Source organism: Salmo salar, chromosome ssa06 (genome assembly GCF_905237065.1).
Source record: "Salmo salar chromosome ssa06, Ssal_v3.1, whole genome shotgun sequence".
NCBI lineage: Eukaryota > Metazoa > Chordata > Actinopteri > Salmoniformes > Salmonidae > Salmo > Salmo salar.
Genome location: NC_059447.1, coordinates 29,066,590 through 29,084,307, shown reverse-complemented (window position 1 = coordinate 29,084,307; position 17,718 = coordinate 29,066,590). Strand labels below are relative to the sequence as shown.

The following is a 17,718-nucleotide window of genomic DNA, read 5'->3' as shown; positions in this document are numbered from 1 at the left end:
ATTCATAAAAAATGTAAAGTTGAAATGTCTGGAGTCAATAGGTATTCAAGCCCTTTGTTATGACAAGCCTAAATAAGTTCTGGAGTAAACATCAGCTTAACAAGTCATAATACATTGCATAGACTCACTCTGTGTTCAATAATAGTGTTTAATATCAATCTTGAATGACTACCTCTCCGTACCCCACACAAAATAATACAGATAATTGTAAGGTCCCTCAGTCTAGCAGTGAATATAAAAAAAAAACAAGATTCAACCACAAAGACCAGGGAGGTTTTCCAATACCGCGCAAAGAAGGGCACCAATCCAATAAAAGGGAACACTTAAACAACACAATGTAACTCCAACTCAATCACACTTCTGTGAAATCAAACTGTCCACTTAGGAAGCAACTGATTGACAATACATTTCACATGCTGTTGTGCAAATGGGATAGACAACAGGTGGAAATTATAGGCAATTAGCAAGACACCCCCAATAAAGGAGTGGTTCTGCAGGTGGTGACCACAGACCACTTCTCAGTTCCTATGCTTCCTGGCTGATGTTTTGGTCACTTTTGAATGCCGGCGGTGCTTTCACTCTAGTGGTAGCATGAGACGGAGTCTACAACCCACACAAGTGGCTCAGGTAGTGCAGCTCATCCAGGATGGCACATCAATGCGAGCTGTGGCAAGAAGGTTTGCTGTGTCTGTCAGCGTAGTGTCCAGAGCATGGAGGCGCTACCAGGAGACAGGCCAGTACATCAGGAGACGTGGAGGAGGCCGTAGGAGGGCAACAACCCAGCAGCAGGACCGCTACCTCCGCCTTTGTGCAAGGAGGAGCAGGAGGAGCACTGCCAGAGCCCTGCAAAATGACCTCCAGCAGGCCACAAATGTGTATGTGTCTGCTCAAACGGTCAGAAAGACTCCATGAGGGTGGAATGAGGGCCCGACGTCCACAGGTGGGGGTTGTGCTTACAGCCCAACACCGTGCAGGCCGTTTGGCATATGCCAGAGAACACCAAGATTGGCAAATTTGCCACTGGCGCCCTGTGCTCTTCACAGATGAAAGCACGTGACAGACGTGACAGCCTGGAGACGCCGTGGAGAACGTTCTGCTGCCTGCAACATCCTCCAGCATGACCGGTTTGGCGGTGGGTCAGTCATGGTCTGGGGTGGCATTTCTTTGGGGGGCCGCACAGCCCTCCATGTGCTCGCCAGAGGTAGCCTGACTGCCATTAGGTACCGAGATGAGATCCTCAGACCCCTTGTGAGACCATATGCTGGTGCGGTTGGCCCTGGGTTCCTCTTAATGCAAGACAATGCTAGACCTCATGTGGCTGGAGTGTGTCAGCAGTTCCTGCAAGAGGAAGGCATTGATGCTATGGACTGGCCCGCCCGTTCCCCAGACTTGAATCCAATTGAGCACATCTGGGACATCATGTCTCACTCCATCCACCAACGCCACGTTGCACCACAGACTGTCCAGGAGTTGGCGGATGCTTTAGTCCAGGTCTGGGAGGAGATCTCTCAGGAGACCATCCGCCACCTCATCAGGAGCATGCCCAGCCTGTAGTGTGGTTTTCCACTTTAATTTTGAGTGTGACTCCAAATCCAGACCTCCATGGGTTGATAAATTGGATTTCCATTGATTATTTTTGTGTGATTTTGTTGTCAGCACATTCAACTATATAAAGAAAAAAGTATTTAATAAGATTATTTCATTCATTCAGATCTAGGATGTGTTATTTTAGTGTTCCCTTTATTTTTTTGAGCAGTGTATTTATTTTAGTAATAAACTGCAATGTTGCTTAAATTGTTGGTCTATATTTTGTTCACATCAAGCTCTTAAGTGTTGTAAAAGCATAATACAGGTGGTGAATCAATCCCAGTAAATTTAAGCCTCAGATGTATTTTGTCTATCAAAAACATTTGTTTTCTTAAGTGGAATTTCACTATTCTTCTCCTTGAAATACCATTCTCTTCCTATTTTCTACCTTTAGTCTTCTCTTTTCCATCTCCCCCTTTCTTCCCCACCCCCACCCTAATGCCACCGTTATCCCATGATGCACTGCGAGAATCACAAAACACTCATCCAGTTGTGACTTTATGGAGTACAGCTAGAACCGGAAGTGACTTCGTAGCAGTTTAGGACAGCATTTTAGCTAACCCTAACCCAATTCTCCTAACCTGCTACGAAAAAGTCACTTCTAGTAGTAGCTGTATACATCCTAGTAAAACCCCTCATCCAACAGCTGTCCAAAAGCAGTGTGTGTGTGTGCGCAATATGCCAGAATGGGGCACACAGCACTTGCCTTCATAGGTCCACAAATAGTGACAACTTTGTTTTGAGAATATTTCTTAAAATTGTACATTTCGTTAAAACTCCATCACCTGCATGCTTCACAATAACAAGAGACACACATAATAAATACATTATAAAAGCATACAAGTATCTTCGCATTTAACAAATAACTCAATTCCATGTGGTTCGTATTCCAGCCTTTGATGAGAGTAATGAGAGAAATATTTGCAAGTGGGTAAATCTATTTGAATTCGATCACTTTTTTAAAACATCCCTTTTGATTTAAACAAAAACTTCCCTACATGTTTGATCATGGAATAAGTAGTAAGAAAGTTACTTTTAGACCTGAATACCAAGGAGATCAAAGTTGACCCGAAGTGTACATGTTAAATAATTTACATTAAAAAGGTTAAAGAAGCTATATGTAATATTTTTGCATTGTAATTCAGAAAATGTCCTTTACATAGCTGCAGCAGTAGTTAACTTAGTGTTTCACAATCATTCTCATTTGTGACAGAATCATTGTACCATTAAATAGCTTTTCAATAAACTAAAAATAAAGTATTTTCAGCTGTTTGAAGCTGGTGGATAAACTGAAAGTAAAAGACAAGCACAAGTTGCTTGCACTAGAAACCAAGTAATTTTTTTCTAATAAGGAAATTATAAAATATCCTGAACAAAAATATAAAACGCAACATGTAAAGTGTTGGTCCAATTTATCATGAGCTGAATTAAAAGATCCTAGAATTGTATAAAATTTTGTCATACAACACAATGCCACAGATGTCTCAAGTTGAGGGAGCTTGCAATTGGCATGCTGACTGCAAGAATGTCCACCAGAGCTGTTGCCAGCTAATTTAAAGTACATTACTCTACCATAAGCTGCTTCCAACGTTGTTTTAGATATTTTGCCAGTACGTCCAACCGGCCTTACAACTGACACCACGTGTAAACAGTATGTCTGTAATAAAGGCCTTTTGTGGGTAAAAACCTCATTCTGACCCATGGCTGCACCCCTGCCCAGTCAAGTGAAATCTATAGATTAGGGCCTACATTTATTTAAAAATTGATTGATTTCCTTATATTAACTATTACTCAGTAAAATCTTTGAAATTGTTGTATGTTGCGTTTATATTTTGGTTCACTATGCGGATGTAAGGTTATGTTCAAATCAAAAGGGTTGCTGTTAAAAAGTGAATAAATGCAAATGGATTTACCCATGTCAGACATCAGTGACTGTGCTCCCACCAGCATGGCAGCATCCATGCTCCCAACTGGAATTATAATATGGCCTCAACAGCCCTTAATATGGTACATATGATTAAAATAGCTAGAAATGCATTTGTCTTCATGTCCTTTGTAATCAGGATCAAGTAAGGTCTGATCACCGATGAGCCAGCCTACAGGAAGGTCAGAGACCTGGCAGTGTGGTGCCAGGACAACCTCTCCCTCAACGTCAGCAAGGCAAATTTAGATTATAGTGGACTACAGGAAACAGAAGGCTGAGCACACCCCCATTCACATCTAGTGGAGCAGGTCGAGAGCTTCAAGTTCTTCATTGAACACATCACTAAGGACCGATCACGGTCCAAACACATAAGAGTTGTGAAGAGGGCATGATAACACCTCTCCCCCCTCAGGAGGCTTGGCATGGGCGCTCAGATCTTTAAAAAGTTCTACAGCTGCACCATTGAGAGCATCTTGACTGGCTGCATCAGCTCTTGGTATGGCAACTGCTTGGCATCCGACCACAAGGCGCTACAGAGGGTAGTGTGTACAGCCCAGTACATCACTGGGGCCAAGCTCCCTGCTATACAGAACCTCTACACCAGACGGTGTAAGAGGAAGGCCTTACAAATAGTCAAAGACTTCAGCCACCCAAGTCATAGACAACTCTCTGCTACCGCACAGCAAGCGTGACCGGAGAGACAAGTCTGGGACCAAAGCGCTCCTTAACAGCTTCTACCCCCAAACCATAAGACTGCTGAACAGTTAATCATATGGCTACCGCGACCATTTACATTGACCCCCCTTTTTTGCACTGGCTCTATGCACTCACTGGACGCTACCCACACATACTACACTGACACTCCAACACACACACTGCTGCCACTCTGTATATGATCTATCCTTAATGCCCAGTCATTTTTAACCCTACATATTACATCAACTACCTCATACCCTACACATTGACTAGGTACTGTTACTCCTTGTATAGAGCCTGGTTGCCATTTTATTGTTACCGTTTCCTTTCGTACTTTTTAACTGCATTGTTGGTTAAGGGCTCATAAGTAAGCATTTCACAGTACAACCTACACCTGTTAAATTCAGCACTTGACAAATATAATTTGATTTCAAAATAAAGCAATTGCTTTTAGGGATAACCTTATCATTAATAAATCACCTACCTAATCACCTATTTGTTTTGGCTGATTGAATTGATGCAGGTGGTACATAAATTCCTGACCCACACTGATGTCTGCTAACAATCTTGAAAGAGTACACCAGCCAAACATTGAACCAAAGTGTTTTTCAACAAAATGATCACACCTTAGAAAACCAAAATAACCTACTCCCAAAACATTTGGCAACATGATGGAGAGCGCTCATCCAATAAATTATTCAGGTTTCCATGGCATGAAGATCTTCAGAGGATGGTTCACTGTTGGGGTTACCGTCCAGGTTACTGATGGTGTTGGGGTTACCGTCCGTGTTACTGATGGTGTTACCGTCCGTGTTACTGATGGTGTTACCGTCCGTGTTACTGATGGTGTTACCGTCCGTGTTACTGATGGTGTTACCGTCCGTGTTACTGATGGTGTTACCGTCCGTGTTACTGATGGTGTTACCGTCCGTGTTACTGATGGTGTTACCGTCCGTGTTACTGATGGTGTTACCGTCCGTGTTACTGATGGTGTTACCGTCCGTGTTACTCTCGGTGTTGCTCCTAAAAAAGGAGACCCTTGTAACTGTGCTCTTTCCAGCTGTTTCCTTCCCAGATTCAATGCCAACCATGCCTGTAATAACAAATGCACATAAACACAATATGACCAACAAATTGCAACATGACATAAGGTAATTACAATAAAATGTAGAACAGTTAACACGCTATGTAATACACTAAGTATTCACCCAATTCAAAAGATACGTTGAGACCAAGTTATTCTCAAACATCTTTCGAAAAGTGAAGAGGTAAAACTGTAGCTATCGAACTGAAGGGATAGCTGGGAACGCCACAAACTCAACCTTGGCTGGGAACCATACCATTCAACCGAAGCAAGAATTTGGTCCCTCAAGCATCAACTCAGTGTGATATATACTATAGCAGGGTTTTTTTCTGGATCAAAAGGTGCTTAGGGGCATTTTTAAAGGCCACATCTTGGCAGTGTAGATACATTTTTGCATATAAATCAATTTCCTGCAATCCTAAGAATTTAGCCATGGCTAATGCAGTGCTAAATTAATTGTTTTGGGCTTTTTTCAAATCTCCCAGTAGTTCAAAAAAATATATACACTAAAAAATTAAGTAACATCCTCACTATCAACTGAGTTTATTTTCAGCAAACTTAACATGTGTAAATATTTGGATTAACATAAGATTAAACAGAAACTGAACAAATTCCACAGACATGTGATTAACAGAAATGGAATGTGTCCCTGAATAAAGGAGGGAGGGGGTGTCAAATCAAAAGTAAGTCAGTATCTGGTGTGGCCACCAGCTGCATTAAGTACTGCAGTGCATCTCCTCCTCATGGACTGCACCAGAATTGCCAGTTCTTACTGTGAGATGTTACCCCACTCTTCCACCAAGGCACCTGCAAGTTCCCGGACATTTCTGTGGGGAATGGCCCTAGCCCTCACCCTCTGATCCAACAGGTCCCAGACGTGCTCAATGGGATTGAGATCCGGGCTCGTCGCTGGCCATGGCAGAACACTGACATTCCTGTCTTGCAGGAAATCACACAGAACGAGCAGTATGGCTGGTGGCATTGTCATGCTGGAGGGTCATGTCAAGATGAGCCTGCAGGGAGGGTACCACATGAGGGAGGAGGATGTCTTCCCCGTAGCGCACAGCGCTGAGATCGCCTGCAATGACAACAAGCTCAGTCCGATGATGCTGTGACACCGCCCCAGACCATGACGGACCCTCCACCTCGATCCCGCTCCAGAGTACAGGCCTCGATGTAACGCTCATTCCTTCGACGATAAACGCAAATCCAACCACCACCCCTGGTGAGACAAGACAGCGACTCGTCAGTGAAGAGCACTTTTTGCCAGTCCTGTCTGGTCCAGCGACGGTGGGTTTGTGCCCATAGACAACGTTGTTGCCGGTGAGAACCTGCCTTACAACAGGCCTACAAGCCCTCAGTCCAGCCGCTCTCAGCCCATTGCGGCCAGTCTGAGCACTGATGGAGGGATTGTGCGTTCCTGGTGTAACTCGGGCAGTTGTTGCCATCCTGTACCTGTCCCGCAGGTGTGATGTTCGGATGTACCAATCCTGTGCAGCTGTTGTTACATGTGGTCTGCCACTGCGAGGACGATCAGCTGTCCGTCGTGTCTCCCTGTAGCGCTGTCTTAGCGTCTCAAAGTACGGACATTGCAATTTGTGGCCAGGGCACATCTACAATCCTCATGCCTCCTTGCAGCATGCTTAAGGCATGTTCACACAGATGAGCAGGGACCCTGGGCATATTTATTTTGGTGTCTTTCAGTCAGTAGAAAGGCCTCTTTAGTGTCCTAAGATTTCATAACTGCGACCTTATTTGCCTACTGTCTGCAAGCTGTTAGTGTCTTAATGAACATGCACCTGTGGAACGTTCGTTAATTGTTTATATTTCACTGAACAAGCATGGGAAAGTGTTTAAACCTTTTACAATTAATATGTGAAATTTTGGATTTTTACATTCTTTTAAAGACAGGGTGCTGAAAAAGTGACGTTTCTTATTTTGCCGAGTTTATATATAGATTGATTATATTTTCTACATTCTTTGAATCTGGTTTTAGAGTCGTTTAAGTTAAACTCTTTCTGTGTTTTCAATCACAAAAAAAAATCTGCTAAAAATTTTTTTTTTTTTAAATTAAGGGCCCCATCTTGGCAATGTAGATATTAATTTAGAATGTATTATATATACACATTGTACCAGTCAAAAGTTTGGACACCTACTCATTCAAGGGTTTTTATTTTTACTACCTTCTAGAGTAAGAGTGAAGACATCAAAACTATGAAATAACACATGGAATCATGTAGTAACCAAAAAAAAAGTGTTAAACAAATCAAAATATATTTTAGATTTGAGATTCTTCAAAGTAGCCACCCTTTGCCTTGATGACAGCTTTGCACACTCTTGGCATTTTCTCAACCATCATGGAGGTAGTCACCTGGAATGCATTTCAATTAACAGGTGTGCCTTGTTAAAATGTAATTTGTGGAATTTCCTTCTTAATGCATTTGAGCCAATCAGTTGTAGGGGTCCATATTATGGCAAGAACAGCTCAAATAAGCAAATAGAACCAGTCCATGATTACTTTAAGACATGAAGGTCAGTCAATCTGGAAAATGTCAAGAACTTTGAACGTTTCTTCAAGTGCAGTCGCAAAAAACATCAAGCTCTATGATGAAACTGGCTCTCATGAGGACCGCCACAGGAAAGGACGACCCAGAGTTACCTCTGCTGCAGAGGATAAGTTCATTAAGAGTTACCAGCCTCAGAATTTGCAGCCCAAATAAATGCTTCAATGTTCAAGTAACAGACATGTCAACATCAACTGTTCAGAGGAGACTGCGTGAAGCAGGCCTTCAAGGTCAAATTGCTGTGAAGAAACCACTACTAAAAGACACCAATAAGAAGAAGAGACTTGCTTGGGCCAAGAAACCCGAGCAATGGACATTAGACCGGTGGAAATCTGTCCTTTGGTCTGATATTTTCCAACCGCTGTGTCTTTGAGGCGCAGAGTAGGTGAATGGATGATATCTGCATGTGCGGTTCCCACCGTGAAGCATGGAGGAGGAGTGATGGTGTGGGGGTGCTTTGCTGGTAACACTGTCAGTGATTTATTTAGAATTCAAGGCACACTTAACCAGCATGGCTACCACAGCACTCTGCAGTGATATGCCATCTCATCTGGTTTGAACTTAGTGGGACTATCATTTGTTTTTCAACAGGACAATGACCCAAAACACACCTCCAGGCAATCACCCAACCTCAATAACAATTGAGATGGTTTGGGATAAGTTGTTCCGCAGAGTGAAAGAAAGCAACCAACAAGTACTCAGCATGTGGGAACTCCTTCAAAACAGTTGGAAAGGCATTCCTCGTAAAGCTGGTTGAGAGAATTCCAGAAGTCTGCAAAGCTGTCAAAGGCAAAGTGCAGCTACTTTGAAGAATCTAAAATAGAACATATATTTTGATTTGTTTAAGACTTTTGGTTACTACATGATTCCATATGTGTTATTTCATAATTTTAATGTCTTCACTATTATTCTACAATGTAGGAAATAAAAATAAAAAACCCTTGAATGAGTAGGTATCCAAACTTTTGACTGGTACTGTATAAATACATTTCTTACTGTTTGGACTTAGGTGACCCAATAAAGGATTACAATGGCAGAAAAATCCCTGCTACGGTACAGGGATTGCGCTCACCTTGCAGATCAGTGTCATGCCCACCCTCTTGATTTGACTGAATTGCAAAGGAACTCTCTCTGAGCTCTGCAGGACTGAACTGTAGGAAATATAAAAAGGACAGGCAGAAATGCACCCATTCAATTGTAATGCAATCCATTATGATAAGAGTTAAGCTATAACTACAGAGTAAACTTACAGACAGATCCCTAGGAGTGGTGACCGGCTGTGGTCCTTTGCAGCACAGCAGAGAGAAAGGTCTCTGCTTGGTCTTGGGGTGCTCCTTGAAACACAGGCTGAACACCTTTGCAGGGAGGCAGACATCCCAGTTGTATGGATGGTCATTCACAAGATCAGACACCATCCTGTTGGGGTGAAGGTCACTATGGTCAAATATGAAATTAAACACCATATTTAAAAAAAATTAAAAAAAAGGTACAATTATATAACTAGGCAAGTTATAGAAAGGAATGTGTCTAAAACACAAACCTGCTGATCAGGGTCTGTGTGGTCAGATCCAGTGATCCAACTTGCTGATGACGGTATAAGAGAGAGAACCCACTCAACTTCAGACGACTCTTCAAAGCAACGTTGATCTGAAACATGAATAAATGGAAACAGCTCATGGTTGTCTAACGAACCACTTCTGACCTATTGACCTTTACTGCATATATGAACCAATATCAAAGTAGTACTTTTGCAAGGTACACTACATGACCAACAGTATGTTGACACCGGCTCGAACATTTCCTTCCAAAATCATGGGCATTAATATGGAGTTGGTCCCCCTTTGCTGCTATAACAGCCTCCACTCTCCTGGGAAGGCTTCGGACTAATGTTGGAACATTTCTGCAGGGACTTGTTGCCATTCAGCCACAAGAACATTTGTGAAGTCAGGGACTGATGTTGGGCGATTATGCCTGGATGGGTGTCCACATACCTGTTACACATACACTATATATATACACAAAAGCATGATGTGACAAAATATACCTCTCACCTTACTGGTAAAGTTCTTCTTCAGTCGAACAAGGATTCCAAAAGGGAAGCCAAAGTGAGAGATGACTTCAGCTACATGCTGTGCTACCTCAGTAGAGCTACAACCTCTCAGGGGGAAGGCCTCCACCCATTTGGAGTAGAAGTCTGTCAAGGTCAGAACGTACTGGTGTCCGTTCAATGTCAAGGGTAGCGGCCCTCTGATGTCCATACCCAGCCACTCCCACGCCTCTGTGATCTGGGTAAGAATGGGAGACAATGTATAGTACTGTTTTAATGACACTCTTATTGGTTTTCGATCCAGAGTGAGACATATTAGAAAAAAAACAGACCAATGAATCAACGATCAACTTGGAGACTCTATCCCTAACCCTGTATTAGAGACTGAATGTTTACACATCCTTCATTACCTCTATTATGTGCTTGAGGGGTGGAAGTTGGAACTCCATGTTCTCACATGCCACCTGAAAATAAAGTGCATCGTTGATCTATTTTTTTGCACAAGTTACTGGCATATAGCATAAGCCATTGGTTGTTCTTGTGAGTAAATAACTTACCTTCGGGGAAACATCTTTGACTGCCCAGGTAATACTCTGCAAAGATCAATATGGTGAAAATATGAAAGTCTACTTGGAGAAAAACTCCAGTAAATAATCCCTGTTCATCTGGCAAAGAAATCGTGTTGCTCAACTCAGCGCCAATGAGCATGTGCCAATTGCACCTCAGTTTGCGTCGTACATCAAGTACTGAGTTGAGCAACAAGTGAGGAAAAAAGTCAGAGGTTGTATTAAAAGTACCTTCTTTTGAAAGTTTTTTGGATAGTCGAATATAGTCGGGACTGCGTCTGGCGTGAGGCGTTGACGTATGTCCCTTCCGCAAATATACTTGTCTTCAAAGTGAACAGAGCACACACGGTGGTTTTGTTGCGGATTCCACCCTTTACACTTCATATTAATAATCCATTGTTTGCGTCTTTCAGGATCATTTTTGGGGAATCTGTTACCAAAACATTCATACGTCAAAATTGGCATCACAATTACAGCTTTCAAATGAAGAGTAAATCCATGAATGGTTTATGCAACAGACTTCTAAGGAGAACAGCATTGTCACAGCGCAGAGTTTAAGTACAATTATCAAACTAGCTGACGTCAGCTAGCTAAATTCTCCTGCAAACCATTTGTACTAGCTAGCTGAACCAGACCTCCAACACTCAGATTCATACTCTACAAGCGTTATGTCAATATACATTAGTTGATCACTTTCTTCATTTAATCCAGTTATGGCCAGTGTGTACTTCCAAAAAAGGTCTAAATAAAAATGTACAAGCAACCAAAAAAGCACCTCCAATGTAAATCACTCCTTACCAGCATGCACAGTTCGAAAGTCTACAACAACTCAATTTGTTTCCCCTTTGGATATTGGTTAATATATATTCAGAGTTCTCTCGTCAATACCTATTCGACGGAAGGTCCTAGGATGACATATTTAGAATCAGATGACAAGAGAGGCCTAGGTACAGCCTTTTTTTCTCTCTCCATTCCATTTTCAAAGTGACTTAAAATGTGGTTTCAATGGGAGAATATTATGCACTCTCGGTCTGTCTTAAAAGTGCAATCAGCCGAACCTGGTGTTAACCGAAAAACTGTCTCAATTAAATGATCTAGAGATCTTAAACCAACTGTTTTTTCTCAACAAATACATTTAAAAATGTGATTGTTTATTTAACAAATTTTATGTAAAAATATGAGCTCAAACATAAATAGGCCTATGCTCGCTCACTTGTACGCAACTAATTGCATTCTAAACTGAAGATCATTAATAGTTAGTTGATTATTGGACTCAGGTGTGTTAGCTGGGGAAAAAGTCTGACACCGATCAGGCCCCCCGAGGCCTACTTGCATGACCTAGAGAGCCAAAATCACTGACGTCCCTATTAGAATCTGACTATAAATAATTCATTTTTAATGGCTTCCAATCCAAATGCTAGAGATCTATAGTCAAGTGTGGTGTGTTCCCTGACCTCTATTAATCCACATAAAGAAAACATTTTCAATAGCTTCCAGTCCACATGACATACACATCTAAAACCACTCAATGGTAGGTCACTGATCTCTCTCCTCCATAGGAGGGAAATTCAATTTTACATTTCACTGATTTTACATGAATATTTCCTCTGGTAGGTCTAATTTTCAATAGCTCACTGTCCATATGAGCTATAGATCTCTAAAGACAAGTGTGGTGGGTTCTTTGACCTGTCTTATAAATGTTATTATTATTCCTCCCCTTTGTTTTACTACAAATATTTATCGTATTACAACTGTGGTTATTAATTCACATACAGATCTACTCTTTTTCTCCCCAATTTCGTGGTATCCAAATTGGTAGTTACAGTCTTGTCTCGTCGCTGTAACTCCCCTACGCACTGCTTCTTGACACACTACTCGCTTAATCCGGAAGCCAGCCACACCAATAACCCCAAGCACAGATCAAAATCCACAAATAAATTGTAATTTGACCACAAAAAAAAATCAACATTTTGCAATGGCCATCTCAGTCTCCGGACTTGAACCCTATTAAAACTCCGGTTTGAATTGAAGAGGGCACTCCATATGCACAGAATTAAGAATCTAGAAAGATTCTGTATGGAGGCAAAGTCTAAGATTCCTCCCAACGTGTTCTCCAATCTCATAAATCATCTCAAAAAGACTTAGCGTAGAGTACAAAGGCGAGGAATTTTGAAAAAATAAAAAGGTGTAACTTTGATAAGCGGCAACGAAGCCACTGCAATGGTCTGTAGATCTGTAGTGCATATGGAAAGTGAGCTATTGAAAATTAGGCCCATCATGGGAACAACTCATGTAAAAATCTGTGAAAAAAATGAAAGAAGCAATTCTAAGTGGTGTAGCCTACTGTGGACAATGAGTGAGGTCAGAGACCTACAGTACCAGTCAAAAGTCTGGACACCTACTCATTCAAGGGTTTCTTTATTTTTTACTACTTTGTAGTTTAATAGTGAAGACATCAAAACTATGAAATAATGTATATGGAATCATGTAGTAACCAAAAAGAAAAAAGTGTTAAACAAATCAAAAAATATTCCAAGTAGCCACCCTTTGGGGCGGCAGGTAGCGTTGGGCCAGTAACCGAAAGGTTGCTGGATCGAATCCCTAAGCTGACAAGGTAAAAATGTGTCCTTCTGCCCCTGAACAAGGCAGGTAACACACTGTTCTCCGGTAGGCCGTCATTGTAAATAAGAATTTGTTCTTAACAGACTTGTCTAGTTACATTTTTTTTTTTTATTGCCTTGACGTCAGCTTTGCACACTCTTGGCATTCTCTCAACCAGCGTCACCTGGAATGCACTTCCAACAGTCTTGAAGGAGTTCCCACATATGCTGAGCACTTGTTGGCTGCTTTTCCTTCACTCCGCAGTCCAACTTATCCCAAACCATCTCAAGTGGGTTCAGGTCGGGTGATTGTGGAGGCCAGGTCATCTGATGCAGCACTCCATCACTCTCCTTCTTGGTCAAATAGCCCTTACACAGCCTGGAGGTGTGTTGGCTCATTGTCCTGTTGAAAAACAAATGATAGTCCCACTAAGTGCAAACCTGAATGCTGTTGTAGCCATGCTGGTTAAGTGTAAATCCCTGACAGTGTCACCAGCAAAGCACCCCCACACACTTCACGATGGGAACCACACATACGGAGATCTTCCTTTCACCTACTCTGCATCTCACAAAGACACGCTGGTTGGAACCAAAAATCTAAAATCTGGATTTCCACCGGTCTAATGTCCATTGCTCGCGTTTCTTGGCCCAAGCAAGCCTCTACTTATTATTGGTGTCCTTTAGTTATGGGTTCTTTGCAGCAATTCGACCATGAAGGCCTGATTCTCGCAGTCTCCTCTGAACAGTTGATGTTGAGATGTGTCTGTTACTTGAACTCTGAAACATTTATTTGGGCTGCAATCTGAGGCTGGGAACTCGAATAAACATATCATCTGCAGCAGAAGTAACTCTGGGTCTTCCTTTCCTGTGGCGGTCCTCATGAGAGCCAGTTTCATCATGGAGCTTGATGGTTTTTGCGACTGCACTATAAGAAACTTTCAAAGTTCTTCAAGGTTTCCAAAATTGACTGACCTTCATGTCTTAAAGTAATGATGGACTGTTGTTTCTATTTGCTTATTTGAGCTGTTCTTGCCATAATATGGACTTGGTATTACCAAATAGGGCTATCAAAGGGGAGGAACAAAAAAGTGTAACTTCGACAAGAGAATTGAAGGAAACCACCACCCTTGTCTGTAGATCATATGGATAGGAAGGTATTGAAATATGCCAATTAAATCTGATATGTGGTAAACTGAAATTCTATTGAATGTAGCATGGATGAGGTGGGGTCAGTGACTTCACATTATGTGGTTTTACATCTCCATTTCACCTGGATGTGAAGCGTTTGAAAATAACCATTGTAAATTGGTCAAATATAGCATAGTAGTTAGACGTAACTAATAGAAATGTGGGGCCATTCGGCAACTGGAGTCCCTACGCAGTGTGTGTCATCTTCATATAGGGCTAACCCTCCTGGACGGGAATGCAAACATTGTTTTGCTTACGTGCAATCACTGGCATTGCACTTTTACAACAGTCCTAGACCAGCTGAGCACCAGAAAACAGCATATTGCCTCCTTTCCGGCTCTGTTAAGAGTAGAGTTCTACCACAGAACGAGACAGATATTTCACAGAATGTATAAATGTGAAGCATCCGGTTGGTGTTTCCACTCACTAGCAAATATGGTGATGTTAGATATTACTGCACTGTTGGAGCTAGAAACCCAAGCATTTCGTTACACCTGCAATAACATCTGCCTAACATGTATGTGACAAATCAAATTTGAGAGGATGTGGGAAGAGAAGAGAAGAGACACACACATACACACATACACACACATACATTTTGTCATCTGCTTTAACATTTTAATGCAATAGTTCTGTTTACAAAATTAAAATCTGTCAAACAGAATCGACTGCGTTTTCTAGACTTTCACCCTTCGCCAAAGTTTATAAAAATTGCATTGTTTAGGAGTGCAAGGGCGAATTGAGTTATTACACAAGCACGGGACAGAGTAGGCGTTCACTAAAATAAATATGCAAATAAATGTTAGAACGTGCCAACAGGATCTCACTCGCTCGTGTTTGGTTCTGCCTACTATGATTCATTTGCCCACATTGGAAAGGACAGGCTCTGATCCATCTTGGGTTAGTAATACAAATCTTTGGTTCGACTATTAGTAAAAACAATCGGTGTACCTTGCTCTCTACCGTCATCTGATACTAGATATATCACTCATCATCCTAGGACCTTCCGTCAGAGACCTATCGACGAGTTAACCCTCGAATATTATTATTATATACAGTTAACATAATCATATTAGAACGCTTGCAGACATTGTGAATCGGAGCTTTCTGTTTCTCGAGCTACTACAGCTGGCTAGAACTTGAGTATGCGTTTGCCTAAGCTAGCTACCGTAGGAATTTAGTTAGCTAGGCATCAAACGTGGCTCTCGAGGTAGTTTTAACAGTAGACTGTAATACTTACCTAAAAAATCCTACACCAGCTTTGGGGCTGCGGTTTTTGCAGTTGTATGCTGAACACAGTGACAGTGTTGGCATTCTTGTCGCTGTGTGACAGGAACAAATATAACCCACGCAGGACTACTAACTAGCTAACCACTCTCTGAGGTGTTGCCAATTATATTTCAGTGAGAATTCTTCTTTGTTGGGGTCTTACGAAGCACAACTTCCAAAACGTTGTATTGCCGCCACCTACTGTGCGGGATGAAAACGTTTTTTCTTTTTAATGAAAATAAAAATATCCCACTGTTCGTCACTGGGCTTCCTTTCATCACCATATTTGTTAATGAGTGGAAACGCCAACCGGATGCTTCAAATGTATTCATCTCCTGAAATATCTGTCTCATTGTTCTATCTACGCACATACTGTACTGTCTTTGACCCAGCCTTTTGCTAGCCTCGTACGAACATCCTGATCGCGCGCGCTTACATGATGTTTCGCGACACAGAACGTAAGCTCGCGAGATCAGGATGGTTCGTATGAGGCTAACCTTCTGCTACTCACCTAAAATTAGCTAGCTAGTATAAGGGATTCCATTCCAAGCATGGATGAGTTATTCTATTTGATAGAGCAGCGTTGTTAGTTTCCCTACAAGCCTATCATTCTAATAGTAATATATCATGTTCTTGATCTTCAACAGATGCTCAGCCTTTGGCAGGAAAAAAACTGAGTTGGGTGAGTAAGTCTCACATTCAATGGTGTTCCCTTTCAAATTGTGGGCACGAAGATGTATGAATGCCACCAGGGGGAAAGACAGACTAACAAAATACAAATATGCTTCTGAAATGAACAGAAAGGCTGTAAGTTCAAAGACAGATCACTGTAATTTATACCATACAGTATACTGAACCAATTTACAACACCAATTTCTTTTTAATAATGTTGAAGTGCTAAAGAACAATGTCATGTTCCTCAATAAAATTTAAGAAGATGGGACTTAAACGGGTGTCCCAACTTTGTGGTCACTCCCATGGCACTTATCGCAACAGTATGTAAGGGGGTTAGGGTGGTGAATTTTCCCTTACACTGTAAAGCGCTTTGGGTGTCTAGAAAAGTGCCCTGTAAGTCCAATCAGTTATTATTATTAAATGTTTTGCCATCTTCCATAGCTTTAAGACCATGCCTTTGTACAGAGACGGAAACTGGTACAAAATACCTGGGAGGAGGAAAGTGTGCGGGTTGTTCCACCAATTGAGTACCTTTTGTGTAGTGTAACTTTTATTTCACCTAATTTTAACACTCTGTCATGAAGAGTTCAACATAATAAAAACATGTTCTCATTTCAAGATGTTAAATAAATGACTATAGTAAGTGCTGTGGTGGCTAATTTCTGCATTACCAAATGAGGAGAGTTAAACTTCACACACAAGTCAGTTATACTTAAAACTACATCTTTAATAATTAAGATGCTTTTGCAAAAGCACTTGACCTTCAATGAACCATTGAAAAGTGATTACACAAAAGTACAAAGATCTTTTATACCCAAGACCCACCCCTCTCAACGTACATGACGAACAACAGATCTTAGGAACAGTTCACAAAGGTTAAGTTCTGTTTGAAAGATATCTATAAAACATAGCAGACAGCAACTGCTGTATCAACAGTGTTCATTGTATAGACCAGTATCTGGTCCTCCCACCCCAAACTGGAACCGTCTCTCCCTGGTACAGTATAGAACAGAACCATTAGCTCATCCAATGGCATAAATCAATTGACAACTCTAGATACTCCCATCTCAAGTAAACCCCTCTTGACTCCACTCCTGGACAAGCTCACTGAGGGGAGTGACTTGCGCACAGACATTGTGGAGACAAATAATTGGTTCCCCGTTAATCACGCCATCCCTTCACATGGTTTAACAATACATTCACATATTACAAGTATCTCACATAAGCATATTATGCAAAGAAAACATCTTAATTATCCATGTTACCCAACTAATTCTGATTCATCCGCCACGGTGCCTAAGTGCCTAAATGAGAAGTGCCTAAATGAGAAGAAAATCTGCCAATTTAAAAAATGGACATTTCTGTGAAACTGTGTACATTTTACTTGTGGATTAGTTGTGGATTTTGAAAATAAATCTCTAAAATCAAGATGTGTCAATTTGTTTGTCTACATGCCATTTTAAAAGCAATGCTTGTAGTAAACCTATTTTGGGTCAAGAAAAGTATGAGTAAGGGCAA

At 41.4% G+C, this 17,718-nt stretch overlaps 1 protein-coding gene across 1 annotated transcript; it reads right to left on the bottom strand.

The window, feature by feature from the left end:
• Nucleotides 1-2,333: 2,333 nt before the first annotated feature.
• Nucleotides 2,334-15,952, bottom strand: LOC106606894 (uncharacterized). Its single transcript, XM_014203350.2, has 9 exons — nt 15,497-15,952; nt 10,700-10,898; nt 10,460-10,495; nt 10,313-10,366; nt 9,907-10,140; nt 9,396-9,502; nt 9,106-9,271; nt 8,928-9,006; nt 2,334-5,300 (listed from the first exon to the last, which is right to left on the bottom strand). Exons 1-9 carry the CDS (start codon nt 15,568-15,570, stop codon nt 4,906-4,908), a joined length of 1,344 nt encoding a protein of 447 aa, XP_014058825.2. The 5' UTR covers nt 15,571-15,952; the 3' UTR covers nt 2,334-4,905.
• Between the last annotated feature and the right edge of the window lie 1,766 nt (nt 15,953-17,718).

Excerpts from the sequence above, each read along its gene's own strand:
- LOC106606894 (XM_014203350.2), bottom strand. The coding sequence starts at position 15,570 with ATGCCAACACTGTCACTGTGTTCAGCATACAACTGCAAAAACCGCAGC. Across the intron at positions 10,496-10,699 it reads CAAAAAACTTTCAAAAGAAG|AGTATTACCTGGGCAGTCAA; the intron begins GTACTTTTAATA and ends TGATCTTTGCAG. Across the intron at positions 9,503-9,906 it reads AGAAGAACTTTACCAGTAAG|ATCAACGTTGCTTTGAAGAG; the intron begins GTGAGAGGTATA and ends TTCATGTTTCAG.